Source organism: Chionomys nivalis, chromosome 5 (genome assembly GCF_950005125.1).
Source record: "Chionomys nivalis chromosome 5, mChiNiv1.1, whole genome shotgun sequence".
Lineage (NCBI taxonomy): Eukaryota > Metazoa > Chordata > Mammalia > Rodentia > Cricetidae > Chionomys > Chionomys nivalis.
Genome location: NC_080090.1, coordinates 68,374,060 through 68,399,133, shown reverse-complemented (window position 1 = coordinate 68,399,133; position 25,074 = coordinate 68,374,060). Strand labels below are relative to the sequence as shown.

At 41.8% G+C, this 25,074-nt stretch overlaps 1 protein-coding gene across 2 annotated transcripts in view; it reads left to right on the top strand.

Annotated features, from left to right (window-relative positions):
- Colgalt2 (collagen beta(1-O)galactosyltransferase 2) overlaps positions 1-25,074 on the top strand; it is a 99,162-nt gene that overhangs the window by 57,022 nt on the left and 17,066 nt on the right. For both annotated transcript variants that reach the window (XM_057770527.1, XM_057770528.1), the window contains exons 2-6: positions 4,360-4,470; positions 7,688-7,805; positions 9,628-9,762; positions 14,896-15,100; positions 20,412-20,531. In XM_057770527.1, the coding sequence (XP_057626510.1) occupies positions 4,360-4,470; positions 7,688-7,805; positions 9,628-9,762; positions 14,896-15,100; positions 20,412-20,531 (689 nt within the window). The remainder of the gene's footprint in view (positions 1-4,359; positions 4,471-7,687; positions 7,806-9,627; positions 9,763-14,895; positions 15,101-20,411; positions 20,532-25,074) is intronic.

The following is a 25,074-nucleotide window of genomic DNA, read 5'->3' as shown; positions in this document are numbered from 1 at the left end:
CAAGTTGCTGACAGAACTGGCTTCTGGGGAGAGGCTTCACCTCTGCCTTATAGATAGTAACTTGTTGCTGCACCCTCCAATAGCAGGAGGAGCCCCTGGGACTCCCCATCCTTCTAAGGGAGTGCTAAGTGAAGAGCCTCCTAAAGGTCCCGCCCCATATGCTGTCACATTGACCCTAAATTCCATCCTTTGAGGTTGAATTCTAGGGGGACACTTAGACCATGGTACCATGTTTGTGTTTTCTCTGACAGTGTCTGGTTTAGTGGCCTCAGATTACTTGTGGAACACCTGTCCAGGTGTCCTGCTATCTACTGCATCATGGCGGGTTCCTGTTGGCGTTGGCTTGGTGCATTTTTCCTGATACTGGGGGTTGGGCCCAGAGCCTCATATATGCTATAGAAGTGTTCTGCCATTGAGTTGCATCCCAATCCACAACCTTGGTTTTCTTCACAGTCTCTGAGGGATGTTACTCCTCTGGCCTTTCCTAGTCTGACAGAGAGAAGGATAAGAGCCTCAAGGCACTTCTCACTTTCTATTTGGACTTGAAGAAACTCAGGTTGAGAGAGAAAAAAACAGGGTGGCTCAGCTTCTCCTAAGGGGGGGGGGGTTCACACATCTATGTGAACCCATGTTGTGCTGGCTTCACTGGCTTAATGAAAAATACCACAGTTAGATGGACGTCTTTGTGTGCAGTTCCTTCTGGAATCTTGTGGTGGAACATGCCCCTTACTGAGGCCTTTTTCTGCAGGACTATGAAACTAGAACCGCTAATGGAACACTCACGTTTCCTTCAGGAAACCTCTCTCCTGCCCCAGCCCTCTCTGAATAGCCCTGCACCCATAAGCTTTCATGATTGGGTACCCACAGAAACACTTATTTGCAGAAGAGCTGGAAAGCAGTACTTAGGCCTGTCTGCCTGGGTTTCTGTGTATTTGACGATTACCAAGGGAATAGAGGGGTCTTAGTGGGAGATGAAAGGCTTCCTCCACGGGCCGGGCTGGTCCAGCACTGTTCTTCTTCCTCTGAGACTCACTGTTGGAGGGATGGACCCCGCACATCAAAGGTCAGTGGGAAACTTCCCCCTTGGCTGCAGCTGGGAAGTAGTTCCTTTCTGCGGAAGCCCGAGAACAAAGAGAACTCTACCCACCAAGAAAAGGAGCCAACCCAAGAGAGCATTTCTTAAGAGGATGCCTTCACTCTGTACTTTCTATCTTTAACTGCACATGGGTATCTCTGCAGAGTCCATACCTATATTTTTTTTCAGAGCAGCAGTGAGTATTTAGGCAGCTTTGGGGATTGTTTCATCTATAGAGCAGAAAGATTTATTTTCTTTAATACCAATTTTTAACAAAGAGACTAAGAAAAGCTCCCATATACAAGGAAGACAAAGGGAATGTAAGTCCTGCGAGACAAAGAAACAACAGCCAAGAGAAAAAAATGAGTAAATTATTCTACAATAGTTTAAAATTAAAAATAACAGAATTCTAGTAACTTTTGGCTAATCTTGTGGTAGAGGGGTTTGTTTTGATTTATTCTGCTTACAGCGCTGTGAGTGAAGGGGGGTGTGCTGTACATCTCTCTGGTCCAGGAATGAATCTACACAGGTTTCATTTCACAAGACAGTGGCTTCATGTCCTAGCGCTCTTTGTGGCTACCTGTTAGCCAGGGCAGTGGCAGCCCGTGGCCCCGTCACAGTGGGTCTGGCTGTAGCTGTGTACAAACACAAGCACTTCCATAGCTCCCCTGGAACCATGTCCTACCTCCTCGGTTGTTTGTTTTCTCCTACAACCCTGTCTTTGCCCTGAGTGTTCCTGGATATCTCTCCTCCACTCACTGGGCAACTCTTCCACTCCAGACGGCACAAGGCACAGGGGCGTGTGGGCGGCCATCCCTTCTAGACCTCACAGAGAAAAGGAGCTACTTCTAATTACTTGCAAGAAGGCATCTGAAAGCACCCTACAGCTGGCCACTGATGCTCTTAGCTTTTGTATGATGTTTACTAAGACATCAATTAATTCAATTATCTATTTTTATGAACTTCATTATTTAAAAAAAAAACAACTTGCAAATAGAAAACTTCACACACTAAGGCTAACCAGACCCAAAATCTGTGCATCTCAATGACCTTTTAATCAGTTAGAACACCCATTCTGAAGTGGGGGAGTCACACTGGCTTTTACACCTTCGCTATCGAATAATATGTTTTTATGCATTCATTCACCTTGAACACCAAAATTCCATGACACGGTTAGAACTAGGAAGTCAATTAGCTTTGTAACATAGATCTGTACGACTTATTTTAGTGGTAGCATTAATTAAACTTTTAATAAATGGCTTTAGTTAAACTTTTGTTTAACTCCATAATCTCGCCTTTTCCAAATTGATTTGTTTTTTATCGATGTGATGTTTCCTTAGTACCTCTGTCCTTGAATTATATTCACTTGCCTTTGCAATCTCTTAAGTTAATCAGAATTGAAGATAGACCCTGGAATTGTAATAATATTCTAGTTCAGCAATGGGAGTTTGTCAAGAAAGAACTCAGAGAATATTCTTAAACTTGCATTGAGAAACATGGTTAGACGTCATAGACTTAACAGAATTTCTGTACCAAGGTAGTTCATTGTTTTCACAAAGAGTAAAATTTTTGATATTTCTTTTCTCTCATTACAAAACTATGAGAAACTTCTGGGAAGTCTTGTTAATACTGAAGCAGCATTCCACTTGCCTTGTATAAAATAAATCAATAAAGTTAGTCTTAAATTGTTTTTCAAATATTTATTTTAAAAAATAGATTTTTTTCAAATATTGATTGCATGCCTTCATCTTCCATTTTTCCACACCTATGACTTAAAGTCACACAGCTCTTAATTATTTCATATTTTACAGAAATGTATTCCCTCTCTATTGGCTATGTTTTGTCTTGTACATTCCTGAACATTCTGTGTCTTAAAGATTTTCATTTTTTTTCTATTATGTTTGGAGCAAAATCCCCAGTGAAAATAACAAGAAATCCATTAGCGTGCAAGCTTAGCAAAAACCCACTGCCATATAAGGCAGGAGTACTCACCCCTGCTCCTATCAAGGCTGTGCTCCCAGGGGCCAGCTGCTGAAGTCTTAGTATCTCTCCCTCCATGGAGGAGCTGTTGAATTACCAATAAGTTCTAGGCCTTTGCTGCCTTTTAAGGACGTCAGATGTGTCTGTCTGCCCATGGCTCTTTCTCGGTACCTCTCTTTCCAGTCTTCCGTCCCTCTCTCTCCCGATTCCATCTTTCTGTCTTCCTTTACTTTCTATTTAAAGCTGAATTTGTGCAAATAAGCTGCAAATCTCATCTACAGCATGGAACTGGGCTTTATTTTGTAATATAACTTAAAAGTAGTTTTGGTTTTAGAAGCCACTTAAGCTGTCTTACAAAAAGGATTCATTTGTACGTGTCTGTCTGTCTGAGTGTATGAACACATGTGTATATCACATGTGCTCACATAGAGACTGGAAGAAGATATCAGATCCTTTGGAGCCAGAGTTATAGGTTCTTGTGGGATGCTTGACTTGTTACATGGATGCTGGGATCCGAACACTAGTCCTTATCAGTGTGTAGCAAGTGCTGTTAATAGCTGACCCACCTTTCTGGGCCCTGTAAGCCCATCTTATAAGTATATACATATATATGTATATATGTATATATATATATATATTTAAGTATATCTATTATTATTTAGGTATATATATATTAGCTCAACTTTCTAGATAGAACAGAAATACATCTGCATATATTATTTAAAAGAATTTTGCAGATACTCTACTTTGTGTAAGAGATGGGAAAGTTAGTCCCAAATAGGTAAAGCTACCTTAGATTGAGTTTCACATTGGGAAATACTGTGATTTTCCCTTCATACAAATGACAAAAGCAGTCCTGACTAAAGATTTTGTTGTGATTTGAATCTTGATTTGAAATGAAAATAAAAGTCAACTTTTGCTTAAACAAAGGCCAGTCTTAGTAACATTAGGGAGCAGAGTTTCCATCTTAGTGAGCAAACTTACTTTCTGGGTTAATCCGTTTTTGCACTTATGCTGGTTTAGCATTTCCTTGTGTTTATTGATAGAACCAAGTGTGGATTCAATGGTTGGCCGAGCCTGCTTTGTGTCCTAACAACACGAAGATGACAAGAAGCATCACTTCTCACTTCAGATGTCCTTTTAGTGTGGTCCATGAGGATTACTTTATCCATAACTCTCCCTACTCCACCTCCCAGAACTCCTCATTCTCCTTCAGTTAATCTGGGGTCTCCAGGATGTTCCTTCCTTCCTTCTTCTTCTTTTTAATGGTGTGACTGAATCATATTGTGCTTTGTGTCCTGCAGGGCAGCCACCGATCACAATGTGGATAACACGACGGAGATACTCAGGGAGTGGCTGAGGAACGTACAGAGGCAGTATCACTATGTGGAGTGGAGGCCGATGGATGCACCGGAGTGAGTAGCAGTGTGGAAACTCATCTTCCCCTGGCCCTGGCTTTCCCGCTGCCTGTGCTCCGATCTGGAGGTGCATGCCGACTTCCCCTGCCGCCCTTTCTGCATCTGAGTTGCAAACTCGTCCTTTTCCTCTGTTCACAGGGTCTTCTCCACTTGCTCTTCCTCCTTACTCCTGGGCTGCCAGCCAAAGTTTTCAACAGCTTATAAATTATGATGATGGGATATATCTTAAACATTGTTTTATGTATTGCTTTTCTAGTGTGAACAGTTTTATTTTTAAGAAATCATGGTGAAAGTTTGTATGTCTTCCATAGGTACCTTACTTTGTAAAGTTATGTCTTGGAGACTATGGCCCAGCAATCTTCGAGGCACTGACTCACTTTGGATTGTGTGGTATCTGTCATATATATATTGTGATTATTTAGCCAATGCGCCCACGATGAGCATATAAGCTAGTTCAGTCTTAACATAGCAATGTCTTAGTCATTTCATGCCTCATATTTATGTTATTCTTTATTCTCTTGCGAAAGAACACTAGTGGGGAAAACGGCATGGTATATACAGAGAATATCGTGGGTGTTGTGACTTTTTAGACTGGTTTACAGGCTGGAGACTACATAATCCAACAATGTTTGTCTGTCTGCGTGCTCGACAGCCAGAGAAACCAGGCGCTTCTCAGTCCATGAGGTTGGAAAATTTAGGACAAGAAAAATGAAGTCACAGCCCCAGCTGAAGGGCTGGGAACAGCTGGAGATTTACTGGTTTGCAGCTCCGTTGAGAGGCTGAAGGGGTCAAAGGTTGAGTGAACTCCATGGCGCTAGGAGTACAGCGCTTGCTGGGGACACAGAGCCTCCGCACACATTCTGGCTACCTTCTTTTCTATCTTTGTTCGGCATGGGCCTCTCATCTCCAGCAGTGCTTCCTGCATTTAGGGTGGGTCTTCCCCGTCAGCTGGTTCACATGCCAGTCACCTCTGGAACTGGACATGCAGACACAGCTCCGAGTGTACTTCACTAATGCCCTTGGTGTCTCCCAGCCCAGTGAAACTGGGCATCAGGATCAGCTAGCACAGTTGTACTGCCATGGAAATCTTCATAAGGAACAAATGAAATAACTTCATGTCTTTATTGCAAATACTCAAGTACACACAGAACAAAGTTCAAACACATCCAAGATTCCCATATTTTCTGTTCTTCTGCAAAGAAAATATGCTTTACCCAGAATGTTGAGTTTATTTCCAGCTGACAGCTCCTACCGAGGCAGGTCCTGGAAGTGTTTATCTTTCTTTGTAACCAGCTCTGATCCAAAATCACAGATACAGAGAAAGAGGAGAGGTTTTTCAAATGTAAAGATCTCTTACTTTTAGATTGCTTATTTTCTTTCTTTTTTTTTTTTAAAAGATTTATTTATATATATATGAGTGCTCTTTCTGAATGTGCCAGAAGAGGGCATCAGAGCCCACTAAAGATGGTTGTGAGACATGATGTGGTTGCTGGGAATTGAACTCAGAACCTCTGGAAAAGCAGCCAGTGCTCTTAACTGCTGAGCCATCTCTCCAGTCCCCACCTGCTTATTTTTTATGATATCCTTTTGACATAATACATTGAACTAACCTTAATTAACTACAATTCATTCAAGCTTTTTGAAATGAACTGTGAGCTTTTGGCAGGGGTTGCAGCATCCAACACTTTATATTTTCCCTCGATGCTGTGTTTTCAGCAGGCACCAAATCAAAACTTGCTAGATGAACAAATGAGTGAATAAAATAAAAAATAATTTAAAACATAAAACTGTAAATGTTCCCAAGGCCACTATCATTCCAACTTTAGGATTTATGGAAGTTGAATGAATAAATAGTCTGGGTTTCTGCACAGGAAAAGTCAGTTATTGAAAGCCAAATGCGTACAGTAATAATAACAAATGTCACTGCGGAACAAATGTATTCTTATAGACTCGACTATATACATATGCAAACACACAGTGAATATATACACAATACCTAAAATCCCCATCTATGGTCTATATTTTAAGCATATTTATCAATTAAGTTTGAGCACTATAAAAGTTTTTAAACATCCCTCTGGTATTTCTTCTGATGGAATTTAGCCCAACTTTTAAAAAATTACACAGGTAGACTTTATGTTCCTACTTGGCTTCCCAGATGCCAAGTTCTCTGTAGCCAGATTTTTACTTCATAGAGGACATGCCAAGGTCAGTGTAAAAAAATATTTCATAAGGCATTATTTTTGGCAATCTATTCAGAAAAACCACTGATTTCCATTTGAACTGTAACTGAGGAAGACATCCCAGATAATCCCTGTGTTGTATGTAGTTTATTCATTACAGAACATTGTTTGCATAGCGACAGTCTCAGTGTTTGTGACTTTTTATTCCTTAAGGCAAACATGTTGCCCACACACCTCCAAGAACGTGAAGAGCTGGCCAGCTGCAGTGATAGCATCCATATCCATCTCCGCTGAGAGTTTTCAGAAGGATCTAGAGCATTCGCTGAGTCTTTGTCTTTGTGCCCATATAAGAGTCTTGGCCCAGCTTTCTTATGAATGCCAGAAGAAATCTGAAGAATGTTATTTGCCTGCTCCATCACCTCACCTCACATAAGACAGATCAATTAAACTTCATTGAATTTACTGAGATTTCAATAAGTACTCTAAATCTTTGGTTTTTCTTAAGAAACTCATACCTTTACCCTGTATTTTCACATTTATTTGATAAAATATATTAAGTATCTAAGAATATAAGCTTTGGTAGTAACTGCCTGGATATGAATTCTGGTGGTACCACTTACTGTAACATTAGCCTCTCTGCATCAGTATCCTCATCTTTGAAATGGAGAAAATAGCAAGATTACTACATAAGGCTTCAATCCCACTGAAGAAGAGCCAGGCACAGCAGCAGTTATATGCTTTATAATTGAAAGGCTGAGGCAGGAGGATACTTAAATGTAGGAATTCAAGGTCAGCCTCAGCAATAGTGAAGAAGGAAGAGAAAGAGAAGACCCACTGATGTTTTTCATATAAAGACTCTCGATTGCTTAGTTTCTCACTGTTCCTGTTTGCTTATCTATGATACAGAAATGATGGTAATACCAGTTTCTTGTTCCTGCTTCCTAGAGTGATGGAGGAAAGAGTCGATGCCTACAAACACTGAGGGCCGGGCTACATCCATCCAGGCACTCAATGACTGTATGTTCTTTTAGGTCTTATCCTGATGAAATCGGACCAAAGCACTGGCCAAGTTCCCGGTTTGCCCATGTCATGAAACTGCGACAAGCAGCCCTTCGAACTGCGAGGGAAAAATGGTCAGACTACATCCTGGTAAAAACAGATGCTTGATTCCTTGACAACTGTTCTCCAAAATGTATCCATAACCAAGAAGAGATACCCAGGGCACAGTCAAAACATGCTTTTGCTTAGACATCACCTTCCCTGTGAAAAGTTCAGGGAAATTTTTGCCGATTAAGTATTGCAATACCTGCCCTTCACCTCGGATCCCCTCTGGGATGCTTTCTTGATGAGTCGTGTGGATGGCGAGGCTTTCATATCACAGGCATAAGAGATCTTGAATCATTTTAGTAGATGAAGCAAGATCAAATATCTGAATGACTTTTGTAAGAGTTTTAAAGACATAAGCAAACGATTAGATAAAATTAGATTGAAATGAACACATCTGAAACTCTGCCTCCTTTATCGGTGGGCTGATTTGGTAAACGGAATCTCCTCTTCGTCTTCCTGGATACCACTTGACTCTCACATAGAATTTCTGTCCTTGAGGGGATTCCATCACAGTCCTGAGAGCTTGAGTAATCCAAACAAATGCAGGGCTTGGTGATGAGGAGTCTATGCACCCTCATCCTTGATGAACCCTCTCAGTTGGAAAGGATGTCTGTTGCCATGGGAAACTGGAGCCATCATCCCTGTCCTAGACAGAGGCTTTCTCCATGAGTTTGTTGAGCACGTACTTTCCACGGCAACACTAGAAATGATACCAATGTTATCATTAGTACACTGACTGGTATCCGCTTCCCTAGACTCCGATTCTCACAGGAAATGAATGTTTCTAATCTATGCCACTCCCTAGTCCCCTGTCCACTTAAAAATGGGCTTGATAATGTTTTAGAAACATTGTCAGCACATGTGACTTCATAGGAAATTTAAAATTGTACTACAATATTTAATGTTATATGCAATCACTAAAATGTTAATAAAATCTACAAATGCTAAACTATAAAATTTTTCATAAGTAAATTGATTGCCATGTGTTTCTCATTATTTGTAAATTGTAATTACATAAACTATAAAGTTATTAATTTGGCTTTGTTAAAGCAAACATTTCTCTTTGATAGAATGCCGCGCACCGCACCCCCGTTTCTGCGCTCTGTGCGCTGGCACCCAGTTTGCGAGCTTCGGGCAAGGGGGCTGGAGGTTAAAATACACAAACACACACAGACAGAGAGACAGCAACAGGGGTCATCCTTGAACTCCCCAAGAATGCCCCCTTTATTGTGTTCAGGGGCAGATTATATAGAGATAGCTATGCCCCAGCCAAACCCACCAGAAACCACTCTCCTGCCATCAGGAACTCCTGATGCAACTGTAGGCACTCAGATCAGGGGATTACAAAAAATTCAGGATCTGGGGTCTCATTGCTCCCAACAATAGAATCTGATTCTGTCTCTATAAATGAATCAGTACTAATATGAATTTTCTGTTGAGAAATATGATACTTGGTTGCATGGGTTGATAAAATGTAATTTAAACAAAATTTCTGTTTGTGACATTGTAGCAGCACTGGGGATCTGTATGGACCATTTTGACACTACTGTTGAAAACCTATCAATCCCTGGGTACTGAGCCTGGGCAACAGGAATATATTTATATGAGTCTGTAGGAACCATTAACATCTTGAATTTAAATCACTTACCAATGTGTAAATTGTGTCCTATTGATTGTATGTGTACCCACTGTGGCAATACCAGCTCACAGCTTAGAGCTGAACGTGGGAAGTTAGATTAAATACTAATATTCATGTAACTGAATGAAAGCTGCCAAGCTGCAATGGTTCTCAGTAAGGAGGGTAGACTGACCCCAGATCTCATGTGCTGAGTTAGTTATTGGCATTGTCTTTCTCTTCTCCTAGTTCATAGATGTCGATAATTTCCTGACGAATCCGCAGACCCTGACCCTGATGATTGCAGAGAACAAAACCATTGTGGCCCCCATGCTGGAGTCCCGAGGCCTGTACTCTAACTTCTGGTGTGGGATCACACCCCAGGCAAGTCTTTTGGTTAACTAGTTGAGGAGGTGAGTGTTGAAGGCAGGACCCTGTCAACAGTACCGCCCCACTTCTCACCTCCTCTTTAGACACGCGTGTCACAGGGTCACTGAAGCAACTTTCAAGAAAGGAGGCAAACCTACATCAAACGCCACACCACAGTGGGCATCATAATCAGCAGAATATTCCAAAGAGCTTAGTGTTAGAAGCTTCAATTAACAATAAGTATAACAGATTTTGTTTCCCCTTTTATCCAGTTTAGGGATTAGTTAACTTGTATTTTGCAGTTAAAATGTCAATATCAGAGAAAATTGGAAAAAACTTAGAAGTACAAAAATTATTTTAAAAAGTATAACAGCCAATAATATTCATCCCACAGCTGGAATTCATTCATACCAACACCATAGATAGACACTTGTATTTCTGTAATGACTGTATCATGACCATATGGTATTTGTAATTTACTTAAACTTCTTATTTGAACATTCATATTGTTTTCAAGCAATTTAACAATTAGAATTACTATCATTGTTGATGCCTTTTTTTTTGCATTTATATATGATTTCCTTAAGAAGGTTTCTTGGAACTTAGCTACTGTTCTATTGTTATGAGGAGACACAAGCATTGCTAAAAGTTGATCAAGGCAACTTAAGAGAAAGCATTTGATTTGGGACTTGCTTATGGTTTTACAGAGTTAGTCCATGATCATCATGGCAGCAGGCAGGCATGGTGCTGGAGCAGAAGCTGAGAGCTCACATGATCTGGAGGTAGGAGGAGAGAGAAAGAGATAGGGAAAGAGGGGGGAGGGAAAGAGGGAGCGGAGAGAGAAAAGGGATAGAGACTGGGCGTGGCAGGGACTGTTAAAACCTCAAAATCTAACCCAGTGACAGACCTTCTCCAAGACCATACTTCCTAACCCTTCCCAAACAGTTCCACTAACTGGGCACCAAGCATTCAAACATGACCTATGGAGGAGGCCATTCTCATTCAAACACCACAAAAGTGAAATCACTGAGTCAAAGTGTATTCTGGTGATCTTTGATATATATTGATAAATTATTTCCATAGAGTTCGGATGATTGAAACTGACGTAGAAGCTTGCTTTTCAAAAATTAAAGCTAAAAGTGTGAATTTCTAATACGTTTTTATAGGACAATCTCAAATTTTAGATATCTGTTACAGTAAATGCCACCAAGTGTTTTATTTTAATTCTTAGTGAATTAGATAGATAAATTAAACTCACCAATATAATGTATACATATAAGACAACAATGTAATGAAGGGGAAAATGTGTTCTTATGGCCAGAAAGCTAAATTTTGTCTCTCTTTTTATCTTTGGTTTGGCTTTAGATGAGGAATGAGGCCAACAGTAGATGGATAGTTGATAACTAGCCTTTGCAGAGGGACCCTAATTTGTAGCATGTTCTAAGTTTTATAATGTAAATACTCCTTTCATACAAAGAACTGCAGTATAGCCACTTGATGATATAGTGATATAGTTACTAAAAGTACATAGTAAGGAAGGCATGGTGACCTAGACTCAGGAGGCAGGAGGCTGGAGGCAGGAAGATAAAGAATTCCAGAGTATGGGGCTGGGGAAATGGCTTTGTGTTTACTGTGTGTGCACGAGGATCTGTCCATGTAAGAGACCAGGCATGGGCTCATATGTGCCTGTAACCCCAGTGTTACTGGGAGTGGAGCCAGCAAGATCACTGAAGAACACTGGTTACCATCCTGCCTCCAGCATCATTAAGATAACCTCTCTTCAGAGAATAGGGAGGAGAATGGTTGATCAGGGTACCTAACATCCTCTGCCTTCCATATGTGTTCACGGGTGCATGCACTTCCCTCAAACACATGTGTATACACCATCATATGTGTGTGTGTGCGTGCGTGTGTAATGCACATACACAGACACATGTTGTGTAACAAACAAGACTTTTCCCAGGGGGATGCTATACATACATCTATTCATCCCAGACAGGAAACCCCTGACAGACAACCACCAAATGAACAGACACCACCAAAGTCCAACTTGGTGAATCCTAAGTTTTATTGAGATTTCTCAAAGGAATATAGGTAAAGAGTTGCTTACAGGAGCAGAAATGGCTCAAAAATGGTGCATCACCAAAGCGTACTCCAGCACAGGTGAGAGTGCACAAAAGCTGGGAACCGGGAGCACACTGCACAGCCTGTGTGTGGGCAGTTCAACATTGGAGAGAGTCCCATCCTAGTGCAATGGAAGTTTGATCTCAGGGTTTTTTGCAGCTTGGCTAGTCTGAGAATAGCTCCCAGCTGCTTGATGCTTACTCCTGCAGGGAGGGGCTGAGTGAATCTGGTCAGTTTCTGGGGTTTCCTGAAGCTATTTTGAGTTGTTTAAGAAGATTCCCTGCAGGATAGAATGTTTCAATCTTAGGGGAAACTGATACACACTGATACACAATAAAACACAGGGGAGAGAGAGAGCGAGAGAGCGAGAGAGCGAGAGAGCGAGAGAGAGAGAGAGAGAGAGAGAGAGAGAGAGAGAGAGAGAGAGAATAGTGGATGTTATAATCCCAGAATTTGGGAAGTAGGGGAAGAAGGTCAGTAATTCATAACCTCAACTACATAAGGAAGTCAGAGCCTACACTACATGAAATTTTGTCTCAATCAGAATAGAAACAGAAAACAAGAATTCAAGGCTAATTTAAGCTACATTATAAGACCTTGTCTCAAAAAACAAGAAGTTTTCACCAGATCTGTAAGGGTTGACATGACTTTTGCTACTACATATTTTAATCTACCAACCTCTCAAATGGCTTGCAACATTGCTGAAAGTGTTAATAACCAGTGGCACCACCATAGCACCAGACCAGGAATTCCTGTTTCATTGCCATCATATTCCTTGTTTCTAAGAGATTTTTGAGTGCTTCTTACCATCTACTTGTCTTTGAAAGAGACAATGAGTTTATGTGCAGAAAGTTCATTCAGTTTCTTTGGGGAAAACATTAAGTTAGCATAAACTCACATTAACAGTCTGCAGTGTTCCACGTGGCAGGGCCGTTTGAGGCTTATTTTTAGTGAGCTCTGCTTTCCACCAGCAACAGCAGTGGGAGGAGGTGATCCCAGTCCCGCAACTTTTAAGAGTCTGTTCGTTCCTTATTAAAAGGGAATAGGAGGAATGTGCTCATTTATTTTGAAGAGCAAAACTCAGTTCTGTACAAACTAGGCCAATTATAATGATCCTCATCTGTTTTTGGCTTTCTTCCACCCTGGTCCATTTTCAACTTGGATAGAGACGGAAATGACCAATGACTTCATAAGATCAAGGCGGCCCTGCTTTCCAAAGGCCTTAAACATATCCAAAACAAAATCATCTTGGCGTTGCCTGGCTAATGAAAAAGACCTATTATCAATAAACTTCATTTCTTTTGAAACAACGATACAACTATTGTGTCCACCTGTCTTCGAGAAGCGTGTTAATTCTTTTTACTCTGTCTCCTTTCTTACCATCCTCTCTCTCGGGATACTGAATGAATCATCGTCCTCCTGAATTTTCCAAGTTTCTCATCCTAAGAATATTACTCCTAATGGTATTAATTTGAGTCTGTAGGGAGCTCTTTGAAAAACCAATGTCCCCATTATCCCTTTTAAAACTCCCAAAGGCTGACGCATTAGGGAAAACCAGTGCTTTAAGATCAAAGAGCTAACAAGTGGTTAGGATGACTGTGAGACTCACATCCTCTGCGTCTCAGTTGCTGGTCGTTTGACCTTATCATATGCGATGGTGAGGTAAGTAGCTCAGCTAATTTCTACACAGTGGAAGGCATACGGCATATTGTAGAAGTAGAAAATGCAGTGCTTGGTGCTGACATCACAACTAGAGATGGACCATATACTTAGAAACGTGTATATCCATTGCACATCGTGTACCTCACAATGGTAGTCTGATATAACTTTCCAGTCGACCCACTGAGCCTCCACCTCCGACCACATGTTCTGCAAAGGCCTTTCAAAGCTCCTACACACTTTAAAGTGTATTTTGGTGAGAGATATTGTCCTTCTTCCTGGATTGTCTTCATGGTCTTTACGACTAGTACCACCGGAGTAGATATCCTTCACAAGATTCTCCATCCCACATGGGATAATCCTGTACCATCTCATTCGCTAATTCTTCATCATTTATCTCAGCCTGGATTACAGCAGACACTCCATCAGTATTTGTTGGATGAAATTAAATTTGGATGGAAAACAAACTGAGTCATTGAAAACCACAAAGCAAGAAGATGGGTTGTCCCATGCTTTCATACAGGAGGAAGTGTTAAAACATGGGTGGGGGAATTCGCCACTCCCCCCAAAGTGTGAAGCAGTTGAAATTTCACTGAAATATCAAGCCATCAATTGCACTTAAAAAAAAGTCCAGGACAAAACTGGGCGGTGGTGGCGCACGCCTTTAATCCCAGCACTCAGGAGGCAGAGGCAGGCGGATCTGTGTGAGTTCGAGACCAGCCTGGTCTACAAGAGCTAGTTCCAGGACAGGCTCCAAAACCACAGAGAAACCCTGTCTCGAAAAACCAAAAAAAAAAGTCCAGGACATATGTGAAAATAATATATGTTTCAAAACCAATTGATCCTTTCTTGATGTTAGACATTAGACATTATTCTAGGCACTTCATAGCTTAATCTTACTTAATTGTATGGGGGGAACCTCCGGGGTAGATAGCATTGACTGTCCCTATTTCAGAGCTGAGGGAAAAGGCATAGCAGAGTTGAGACACCTATGAACAATAAGGGGCTGAGGTAAGGCTTGAACTCAGAGGACCCGAGTTCAAGGACCAGGATGTGTTCATACTTGTCTGCTGTACCCCCTTTATATTAATATCAATCCTTCATATCTAACCATAAGCCTATATTACTACACTTGGTGAAATTATCAAATCAACAGAAATGGGATCAAAATGGTTCCTGATATCAAAACCAATATCAAAACCCCTCTGTGTTTTAAATGCCGATCCATTTCTGGGGCTCATTTAGAAATTCTTAGTTCAGGATAAGGAGAATGGAGACGCTCTGGAGATTTCTATTGAGCGGTGATGCCTGGGTGACGATGCTTTCAGAGGAGAGGACCTAGTCCACCCGTTTGCTGTCTTCCAGGGCTTCTATAAGCGGACACCAGACTACCTTCAGATTAGAGAGTGGAAGAGGATGGGCTGCTTCCCCGTCCCCATGGTCCACTCCACCTTCCTGATTGACCTCAGGAAAGAGGCCTCCACCAAGCTGGCTTTCTACCCCCCACACCAGGACTACACCTGGACCTTTGATGACATCATCGTTTTTGCCTTCTCCAGCAGGCAAGCAGGTACTCTTTGTGCATGGCTGTAGGCTACCATAGAAACACTACAAAAGACACGCTCCTGTGTCGTGTCCTGTGCATGTTGAAAAATGCCTCTTTCTCAATTTCAAGTCTGTGAGAAGCAATGGACTGTTTGTAGTAACCAAGCCAGAGTCCTTAAGTACCAAGATCAAGAGCCAGAGCTGGTTCTGCACAGGTGGCGCACGCCTTTAATCCCAGCACTGGGGAGGCAGAGGTAGGCAGATCTCTGTGAGTTCAAAGCCAGCCTGGTCTACAAGAGCTAGTTCCAGGACAGGCTCCAAAAACTATAGTGAAAGTCTTGGAAAAGAAAGAAAAAGAGAAAAAGAAAAAAAAAGACTCCCCCCTTTTGGGAAGGATCTGAGTTGATGGGAAGATGGTGATAATGAGAGTCTTGAAAAATCTCACTGGCTTGCTAGAGCTGATGGGATTGCTGTTGCTAATTACAAGAATCCTATTACTAAATTGGAACCTAGAACAAAGTCTCCAAGCTTCACAAATGGAACTATTTCTTCTCAGAAATAATCTGCGTGCTGTAGTGGCTCCGTCCCTCAGTTCTTAGCAGCCCAGACTCCGTCTCACTATCCTGTCATAACGCAGGAGGCGGTGCCCTTAACTGTAGGATCCAGCCTCAGCACCAGGGATGCTCCATACATTAAGGCAGAAACTAGACTATGGCCTCTGCCCCATCAGAGTGCAGTCCAGAAGCTGAACGCAGCGCTTCCATGCATGTCCCCTTTGCCGAAACTAAGCAAGAGGTCACTTCCTAACTGGGAGGGGGGCTCAGAATGTCATCTTTATTCTGTGTGGTCATAAACCCCAGCTCTCTCACTCTTGGGAACAGATAGTGGAGTAGCCAGCAGTCCCAGCCTCCATCTCTGTGGAAGGCGATGCGAAGCCACTCTTAAGTACCTGCCGAGTTAAGATGGCCACTGGATTGTGTGGGCTTCTTGAAAAAGTCAAGTCAATACGAAGGAAAGGTGTTTTGTTTTTCTTTCTTTTTTTTTCTCTTTTTCCTTCTTCCCATTCCCTTGGGGAAGACTGAGTCACAACAAGAGTTCAGGAAGGTTCACGGCTTTGCCAAGGCAAAGCTCTCCTAAGTCCCTCGGGCCTTCCTGACAGCATCCAGGGCCTGTCATTTAGCCTCTAACAAAACAAGTTTAGAAACCAAGGAGAAGGCGAAATAAACTCATGGTAGTTACATAAGTTACGGTGAAAATGATTTTGCAAAGCTCCTCAGCAGCTGGGGAGATTGCTAGAAGATGTGGATGCTAACACAGACCCGAGCTGCAGTGCACACACGCCATAGATGCCCCAATCGCTGGGGTGGCTGAAAAGAAGGAGAATATTTTGTAGAAATTATAAGGCTGGTTTTCCTGTTTGGTAGAAGAATTTAGACTCCTTGGTCAGATGTAGTCATTCAGGGAGCCTTATGTGAAGGAAAGGACACTCATCTGGTCTGGAAGTTTGTACGAATGTTCTTGTGTCCGTGTTAGCAGGAGCTGCTTCTTGATGAATGATTTACTCCAACTTCTCCAGGGCCAGAAGCAGAGGCAGAGTTTTTACTATTCCAGCAAGTTCTGCCAAGTCTTTGCTTCAGAATATGAAGCAAAGATGTTCCAAGAAATGAGCTGTTGTGATTATGGTGATGGCCGGTGCCTAACAGATCATGGCTGCAACCCGGGGATTAAATGATGGTATATCCATTTTAAACTCATACCCAGGTGTTAGGCCTTGATGCAGACGATACTGGAACTTTTCATCTTTGCTGCTGTATGGCCTATTCACCAGAACTTTATGCATTCTTTGTCAGGCTTCCCAGATATCTTCGTGGAATATTACAAGCAGATAGAGATACCCTGTTCTCTATCAGTTGGCAGATTATCTAAAGAAAACAAGAGGTGGGAAAGGAGAGAAGTCCTACAGTTATGTCCGGCACTGTGTCTGTGATTGCTGGGGAGCGCACATCCTTAGCTGTGGAAACATAACTAAGTTTTTGACACCTGTGAGCACTGAGGACCCGATTGGTGATACTGATGCAAACAGGGCAAGAGAGGATTACTGAAGGCTACTGCTTAGCAGCTGTGCAATCTAAGGTCATGTTTCACTGATGTTTTCAGAAGTATGAAGGAACCTGTAACTTAGGCCACATCTCAAGGTTCTTCATTTCTTCATTTGAGTTCAGAGAAAAACACTTCTCTCTCTCTTGACAGAGTCGTGGTGAAAAACAGCCGGTATTATTTTGTGTCCACTGTTCCGAAATTCTCTGGATGTGTGTTATCCATCAGAACATAATTTAAAAAATGTACCAGAAGAAGCAAATTGTCTCTCTGAACCAGGCAGGACCATGAGGGTTATAGACAAGTCTCTGTGGCAATGATGAGGCCAGGGGCAAGAATTGAGCTCCCACGTAGCTAGGGATCAGATTTGTGTATGGTGGGCACAGGAGTCCTGTGCAGGCAGCTTCCAAATACCCCACTGTGAGCCAAATAAGTAATGTGGGCAAAGGGCAGGCCCATCTACCTCTGGGACATTAGTGGCAGTCATAAGTGCATTCTGGTGTAGGGACGGTGGTCCCAAAGGTTAATGCCCTTTAGACTAAGCTGTAAGCTCCAGTGGGGAGAAAAGAGTTGGAACTGGCTCTTGGAGACAAAGATTTGGTACTAAGGACTTACTGGGTAGTCCTGGACCAATAACAGCCCGAGTATAATATTTCGTCACAGGGAAAGAGATTATTTATCAGTCTTCACTATTCAGTGTATGTGAGCTCAGGAAAGCATTCAGTGTCTTCATAAGCAAAACAAAGCACTTTCCTCAGAATGCTCTCCTCTCCTTCCCACAGGTTCACCAGAAACTTTACTACAATATACGCGCAGAAGCTTTCTCTAATTATCAGCATATCTCCTTTTTTATCATATTATCCATGAGTTGAGAGAGTTCAGTGGCCTATGGTTTATTACAATGAGTACTCCCGGTGTGCCACTCCTGAAGATGGGCACAGAAGTCCAGCATGCTTATCTTTGTTTCTTAGTCTGCACCCGTTTTCTTCTTATTTTCTCTATTTCTTTTAGCCCCCTTCCCCCCAAATCAACTCTCCATTATAGAAGATGATAAGTTAGCTCACTTCCCTCTGGCCTTCCATGTGGAAAAACATTCTTCCTTATACCCTGTCCTCTCCATGTAATTTAATATGCCAAGTGTTGTGTTGGGTAAGTGACTTAGTAGTTAGGAACATGTGCTGCTCTGCGTCCCAGCACCCACACGATGACTCACAACTGCGCATACCTCCAGTTCCAGGGGATCAATGCCATCCTCTGACCTCTTTGGGTACCACACACACATGGGGCACACAAACATACATATAGGCACTCACAAGTACACATAAGTAAAAATGAATAAATCTTCTAAAAAGATGCTGCAGGTTTTTATTATAATCACATGATCCTAAAACACCAAGATCCCTACAAAGTTTTCCTTTGTCAAACTTAGTAATTCTCTCTCTCTCCCCCTCTGTGTGGAGGGATATGACAAAGACAAAGAGAGAGAGAGTGAGAAAGAGAGTCATTACTAAAACAACTGAAAACTCATTATTTTCTCAAACTCTTAGAGTATTCATAATTATCAGCCGTCCCCTTGTGCACATAAGAAGATTCTAAGATATCTGTCTTGAAATCTTCTGATACACTCTGATCTCAGAGCCATCACAGCCATCAACTGGGGACTGAGTTTGCTTCTGTCCTGCATCGCCTCTCTTGTGTCTTGAGTGTTTCTTGTGCATGGTGATCTTTCTCCTTCTCCTTCTTACTCACCTCCTCTTTTTCCTCTTTCTTCATCATCTAGTAACTTCCTGAAAAAGTGTGGTAGGAGGTAAATATTTTATTTACCTTGCATTTCATGTCTGAAAATGTCTTTCTTCTTCTTCTTCTTCTTCTTCTTCTTCTTCTTCTTCTTCTTCTTCTTCTTCTTCTTCTTCTTCTTCTTCTTCTTCTTCTTCTTCTTCTTCTTTTTGGATTTTTTGAGACAGGGTTTCTCTGTGGTTTTGGAGCCTGTCCTGGAACTAGCTCTTGTAGACCAGGCTGGCCTCGAACTCACAGAGATCCGCCTGCCTCTACCTTCCGAGTGCTGGGATTAAAGGTGTGCGCCACCACCGCCCAGCTCTGTATTTTCTTAGTTCATTACAACTTTGTAAAAAGTCACATTCTGGTTTGTAGTTTCCAGAGACATTCCGTGTAAACAACTAACACAGCTAGTGAGTTCAACTGAAGAAAGACAGGGCCTAGTGAGACCAACCAGAATCAGGAAAGGTAGAGGACAAAGGCCCTTTTCTCTCCTTGTCATTTTCTGTTAATCACATAAGACAGCCTCACCTGGCTTGGTGGGTGATGTAGCTGACTGCTGGAAATTTCATCTGCCCCAAATGAAAATGCCACAGTGTGGATAATTTCCTCAGGAAAGCACTGATGATTGTGGCAATTAACACATCAGAGGCTTGGGAACATGGTCCCAAGCTTGGCAGGTTTGTCCTCGTAACTAAATCAGCTGTGAAACCATCTTGAGTCCCCATTCCTAACTGAACAGAGGTGCCTTCTAGCTCCCCCAGTTCACTGATGGGGCTATGAATACTAGAAATGAATGGAAGAGAACTATGGCATTGCTAGCTCTGCCATACTGCAGCTTCTTGATAGGATTTGATAGGAAGGGTTATCTTCGTCCCATTATGGACTTATTTTTGAGAATTTTGTTCATTGGTCACTCCAAATCCATGCCAGCACAGGAAAAAAAATAAAACCAAGAAGAATCATGGGGAATTATAAATTTCCTTTGTATCTTAACTGTGTTTGTGTGCTTGGATTTAGCTTTAATAATCTGTCAGCCTTACAGGATCTTCCTGTGTGCTTTCATGTCAAATATGGATTTCATTCCTCATCTTCTTATTATTTCCTGTAGGCAGATTATACTGTTCTGTTCTGTTCTGTTCTCTGGAATGAGACTTCCTCCTTCTTGTCTGATTGCTTCATGCCTTTATAGCATTCATTTCAGGCCACAAATGTGCTCGTCCTTCAGAAAGAAAAACCAATTTCCTCTGGACCGAAGGATGGTCCAGGGTTTCTTAAGAGCCCCCAATTCTGCATTTCAAATTTTTAATAAAAGAATATTGTGAAGCTCTCTAGTCAGTTCCCCCGAAACAAGACATTTGCTCAGTTTCGGTGTTGAACTCAGTGTCAGCCACAGTCCGGTCTCCTCTCCTACTAAACACTGTGGGTTTTGATTGGTTGACTCTGCTCTTTCATATCCTCAGGCATCCAGATGTACCTCTGCAACAAAGAGCACTATGGCTACCTGCCCATCCCTCTGAAGCCCCATCAGACACTGCAGGAAGACATCGAGAACCTCATCCATGTGCAGATAGAAGCGATGAGTGAGTGACTCGGGATGCAGGACAATAATTTTAATATTCTCCTTGCTACTTTCTAATTATAAGATTATGGGAAAGATACTTCTTTCAGGTCTAGGGAAAAGTCATGTATGTATGTGTGTATATATGTATGTGTGTGTATATGTGTGTGTACGTGTGTCTGTCTGTGTGTGTACACTAACACAAGAACAGCAATTATAACGTCAACTTATCAATAGCTTATGTTGGAACATATACTCTCTCAATAATCATCACAACAACTCCATGAAGAGGAACTATTTTCCCCAAAATAAAGTTGAAGAAATTCAAGTGTAGATGGTTCTATCAGTCTACTGATTGCATGTTGTAATAAGAGTGGCAGGCTACGTTCCTGGCACCCAGCCGCCCGCAAGGCTAGCTTTATACCCGAAATAATTACACGGAAACTGTATTCTTTTAAACACTGCCTGGCCCATTAGTTTCAGCCTCTTTTTGGCTAGCTCTTACATATTGATCTAACCCATTTCTAATATTCTGTGTAACACCACGAGCTGGCTTACCAAGAAAGATCTTAACCTACATCTGTCTGGAGTGGGAGAATCATGGCGACTCACTGACTCGGCTTCTTTCTCCCAGCATTTTGTTCTGTCTACTCCGCCTACCTAATTTTTTGTCCTATCAGGGACAAACAGTTTTCTTTATTAATTAACCAATAAAAACAACAGATAAATACAAGACCCACCTCCATCAATTGCAGACTGAGATTTGAACCAAACTTGGGATCTCCAAATCCCACCCATGTCCTTAAGCTCTGTGTTGTCATTGTCCCTGAGTCTAGCATAATTTCAGAATCGGTATGTTTGGTCATCAGTAGCTAACTTACTGGTGGCCGAAGAAGACAAGGCAACCGATCCTTCAGTCCTGGAGAGAGTGTTGGCAGTGGCTCCCCAACAGGAGTCCCTTCTGTGACTGTCACAGCGGAGGTGGGGTAGGAGACACAGTGAGAAGTGAGCTGGAAAATGGCCAGGAGCCCAAGCAGAGAACCTCTAATGATTTAGAAGACATTGGCCTGTTCTGCAAGGAAGGGAATTTTGAAGGAATTTGAGCTAAGAGATGTCAGGTTGAAAATCAGATTTCGGGAGGTCACTCTAGTGAAACTGGATGAACAAATAGGTCACGACCCAACAGTGAGTGCTGCTCTACACCAGAGCTGAAAAGAAAATTTGGGACATTCGTGAAAAATTAGGCAGAGGATAATTAGAATGTGAACTAAAGCATTGCTTCCAGAAGTAGAAAATAATTTTTAAAATCTAGTAATAGACATCAGGTTACAGATGTGAGAAGATGCAGACAAGAGTTGGCCACAGGGAAATGAGCAACATTAGGTATGTATAGGAAAATCTCCAATGTCTAGATGATTATAGGAATTTTAAATGGACTAAGGCTTTTAGAACAAAAGAGAAATGTTAAGGAAAAGCCCACAACTTTGTTTTGTAGACCCACGGAGCTGTCTGTGAGTACCTGCTTTCCATTCTCTTCACCTCTAAACTCCCTTTGACCGTGTTAGTCTCAGGACATAGAGTACTGCTCACTGCCTCGCTACTGGCTGATGACTGAGAGGAGGACCAGGAGAGTTAATGACAGAATGAGGATTGACTCACTGACAGCATTTCTTGGACCAACCCTTAGGAATCCTTTTCAAGACCCTTCCCTCCGTGTGTGTACAGTGTGCGTGTTCATGGATGCATGCGCGTACATGGATATGAATGTGTACACGTGGAGGGAGAGGACCAGTCCCTCTTCTGTCAGCCTCCACCTTATCCTTGAGATAGTCTTTTCATTGAACCCCGAGTCCACTGATGGGCTGAGCTGCCTGACCAGTGAGTGGCTCAGGGAACCTGCCTGTCTCGGCGGGTCTCTCCTCCCCCAGCCCCCAGTACTGTGGTTATAAGAACGAACTATCATGCCTGGCTTTTGACCTGGGTTCTGAGATCTGAACCCAGGTCCTCATTCTTACATGCAAGTCCCTTCCTACTGAACCATCTCCCATCTCCCCAGCGCCACTTTTGTGAGTTTCTTCACTATATGTTGTTTCTGCCTCTTTTCCCATGTCCCAGGCTCTAGGAGACAAATTTGGTATCTTGTTGCCTTGTATCTCAGACATTTCACATAGTGCACAGCATACAGCTGGGAGCAGATAAATGTTTCCTGAGTGTATGGCCAGACATTTGAATAAATAAATAAGTGAAGGAAAACTGTATTGATAAGAGCATTGTCCCTGGAGCCAGAAAAAACATCTTGAACCCAGGCTCTGGCACTTACAAAAAGAGAATCACTTTAGTTTTGGGTTTTTTGCTTTGTTTTCATTTTGTAAAGTGACAATAACAATTTTGCAGGATTGAGAGTAATCAGCTAATTAAAATAACGAAGTATGATAATTACATATATATATACATGTATAATCAGCTTCACAAAATAAGTGTGACAACTACATTCATATATATGTAAACATTTATAATCAGTTTCACAAAATAATGAAGTGTGACAATTATTATGCTCAATTTAGCAATTGTTATGTCTCCATTTAACACTTCACGAAAGTGCCAACCCTTATTATTGCTATTTCATGGCTGACGGTCTTGACTCCCAAGTAGATGTCAGCTCACAGAGTGACCAACCAGACCTGTGCTCTCTTGTGTTTCTTCACAGACCTGAGCATGAGGAAAATTCTCGTACGCATGATCAATAAAGATCTTAATGATTACACCTTCCAAATACGCACAATCCCTTTTCTAGCCAGGTGGACTCCACGTGACAAGAGCCTGGGAATCCCACCCTTCACTATGCTTTCCTTGCACATGGCCACGCACACGCTAAGGGATGCATTTATGGCATTTTGTTTAATCCTTGCATTTACTGTATCTGGTTTTAACTTTGTTAAGAGTTCACATCCTGAACATTATAACACGGGGCATAATTGAAATTTTAAATCAATTGGAAACCCACAGGCACCTCAGGAAGTCTAAAAATAAACTTATAGGGTATTCATTCTAACCTATCTTTGACTCTTAATGCCTTATTCCACTTAAAGATAAAAGCTTGATAGTTATAATGCAAAACTGTGGATGGAAGGCCAATGTAGGAAGGATAAAATACTGGTAATGTTGAAATCATAGCTGTAAAATCTCTAAATAGAAATGAATGAGAAATTAAACCATACAGGATATTCACAAGGCAATAGAAATCATCTGGCATGTTACTGGAAAATAATGAAGCTGGCTGTGGTGGTGCACACCTTTAATTTCAGAACTTGGGAGGCAGAGGCAGGCAGATCTCTGTGAGTTTGAAGCCAGCCTGATCTACAGAGTGAGTTCCAGGACAGCCAGAGCTGTTGTGCAGAGAAACTCTGTCTCAAAAAAGAGAGAGAGAGAGAAAGAAAAAAAGAAAGAAGGAAGGAAGGAAAGAAGTAAAAAAGGAAGGGAGGGAGGGAGGGAGGAAGGAAGGAAGGAAAGAAGGAAGGAAGGAAGGGAGGAAGGAAGGAAGGAAAAGGAATAATGATTGAATCATTAGAACATAAATAGATAATAATAAATAATAATAAATAATAAATAGATGTGGGATCCATACCTGCGATAAGAGTCAATCCACAAAGGTACTAGAAAGTCAAAACATTCTATAGCTGACCCTAAGTTTCCAGAGGATCACAGTTTAACTGGGGAGACAGGACTAATATTTGAAAGACACCAAGAGTACAGCGTGCTGCGAACACAACAGATCAAAGGCAATAGGAATTTAGAACAGAGAAAAGTTACCGTGACCTGTGTGGTCATGTGAAACCCTGGTGCCTCTGGTCCTGGATAGAAGTGGGTAGCTCAAACAAGAGAACTGATATGGCAGGACACTACAGGGTGAGGGAAGAGACTGAGCAGACAAGGAATTTCCATCCTGGAAGAAAGAGGGCTAAAATATTAGGAGTAAATAAAGCTAAAAAGATTGGAGTGGCTTGACTGATATGGTCCTTAAGTAGATAGTACAGAAAAAGTAGAATATCCATCCTAAAGTACCAATGAAGGCTTTAGGGAAAAAATGTCAGGCTGTAAATATTCACTCAATACACGCATAGTACACAATTTCACATAATAACAAAATACAGCAATGAACAAATCAAGCAAAAACCTTGCCATCAAGAACTTATAGTCTATCAAAGTTATAGGTAATATGTCAAGGAAAGAGTTGCATGAATCTTTGGGGGAAAGATTTCAAGCAGAAAGAACAATACATATAAAGACCATTAGAGAGGAGAGATCCTGGGAGAGTCCCAGGGCCAGACACCAACATGGTGGGGAATGAGGAGCTGGGTAGAGGGAGATGAAGTCATGGATGGATGCAGAACACACTGCCCACGGCAAGGAATTTGGATTTTATCCTAAGAGCAATGTGAACCCATCGGGTGGTGTAATGTGATTTATGTGTTTAGAAAGATCACTTAAGCTGTGGTGTGGGTATTAGAGTGTACAAGATTAATACATTTCTCCTGCTGAGAGATGTTAGTGGTTGAGACTTGAGC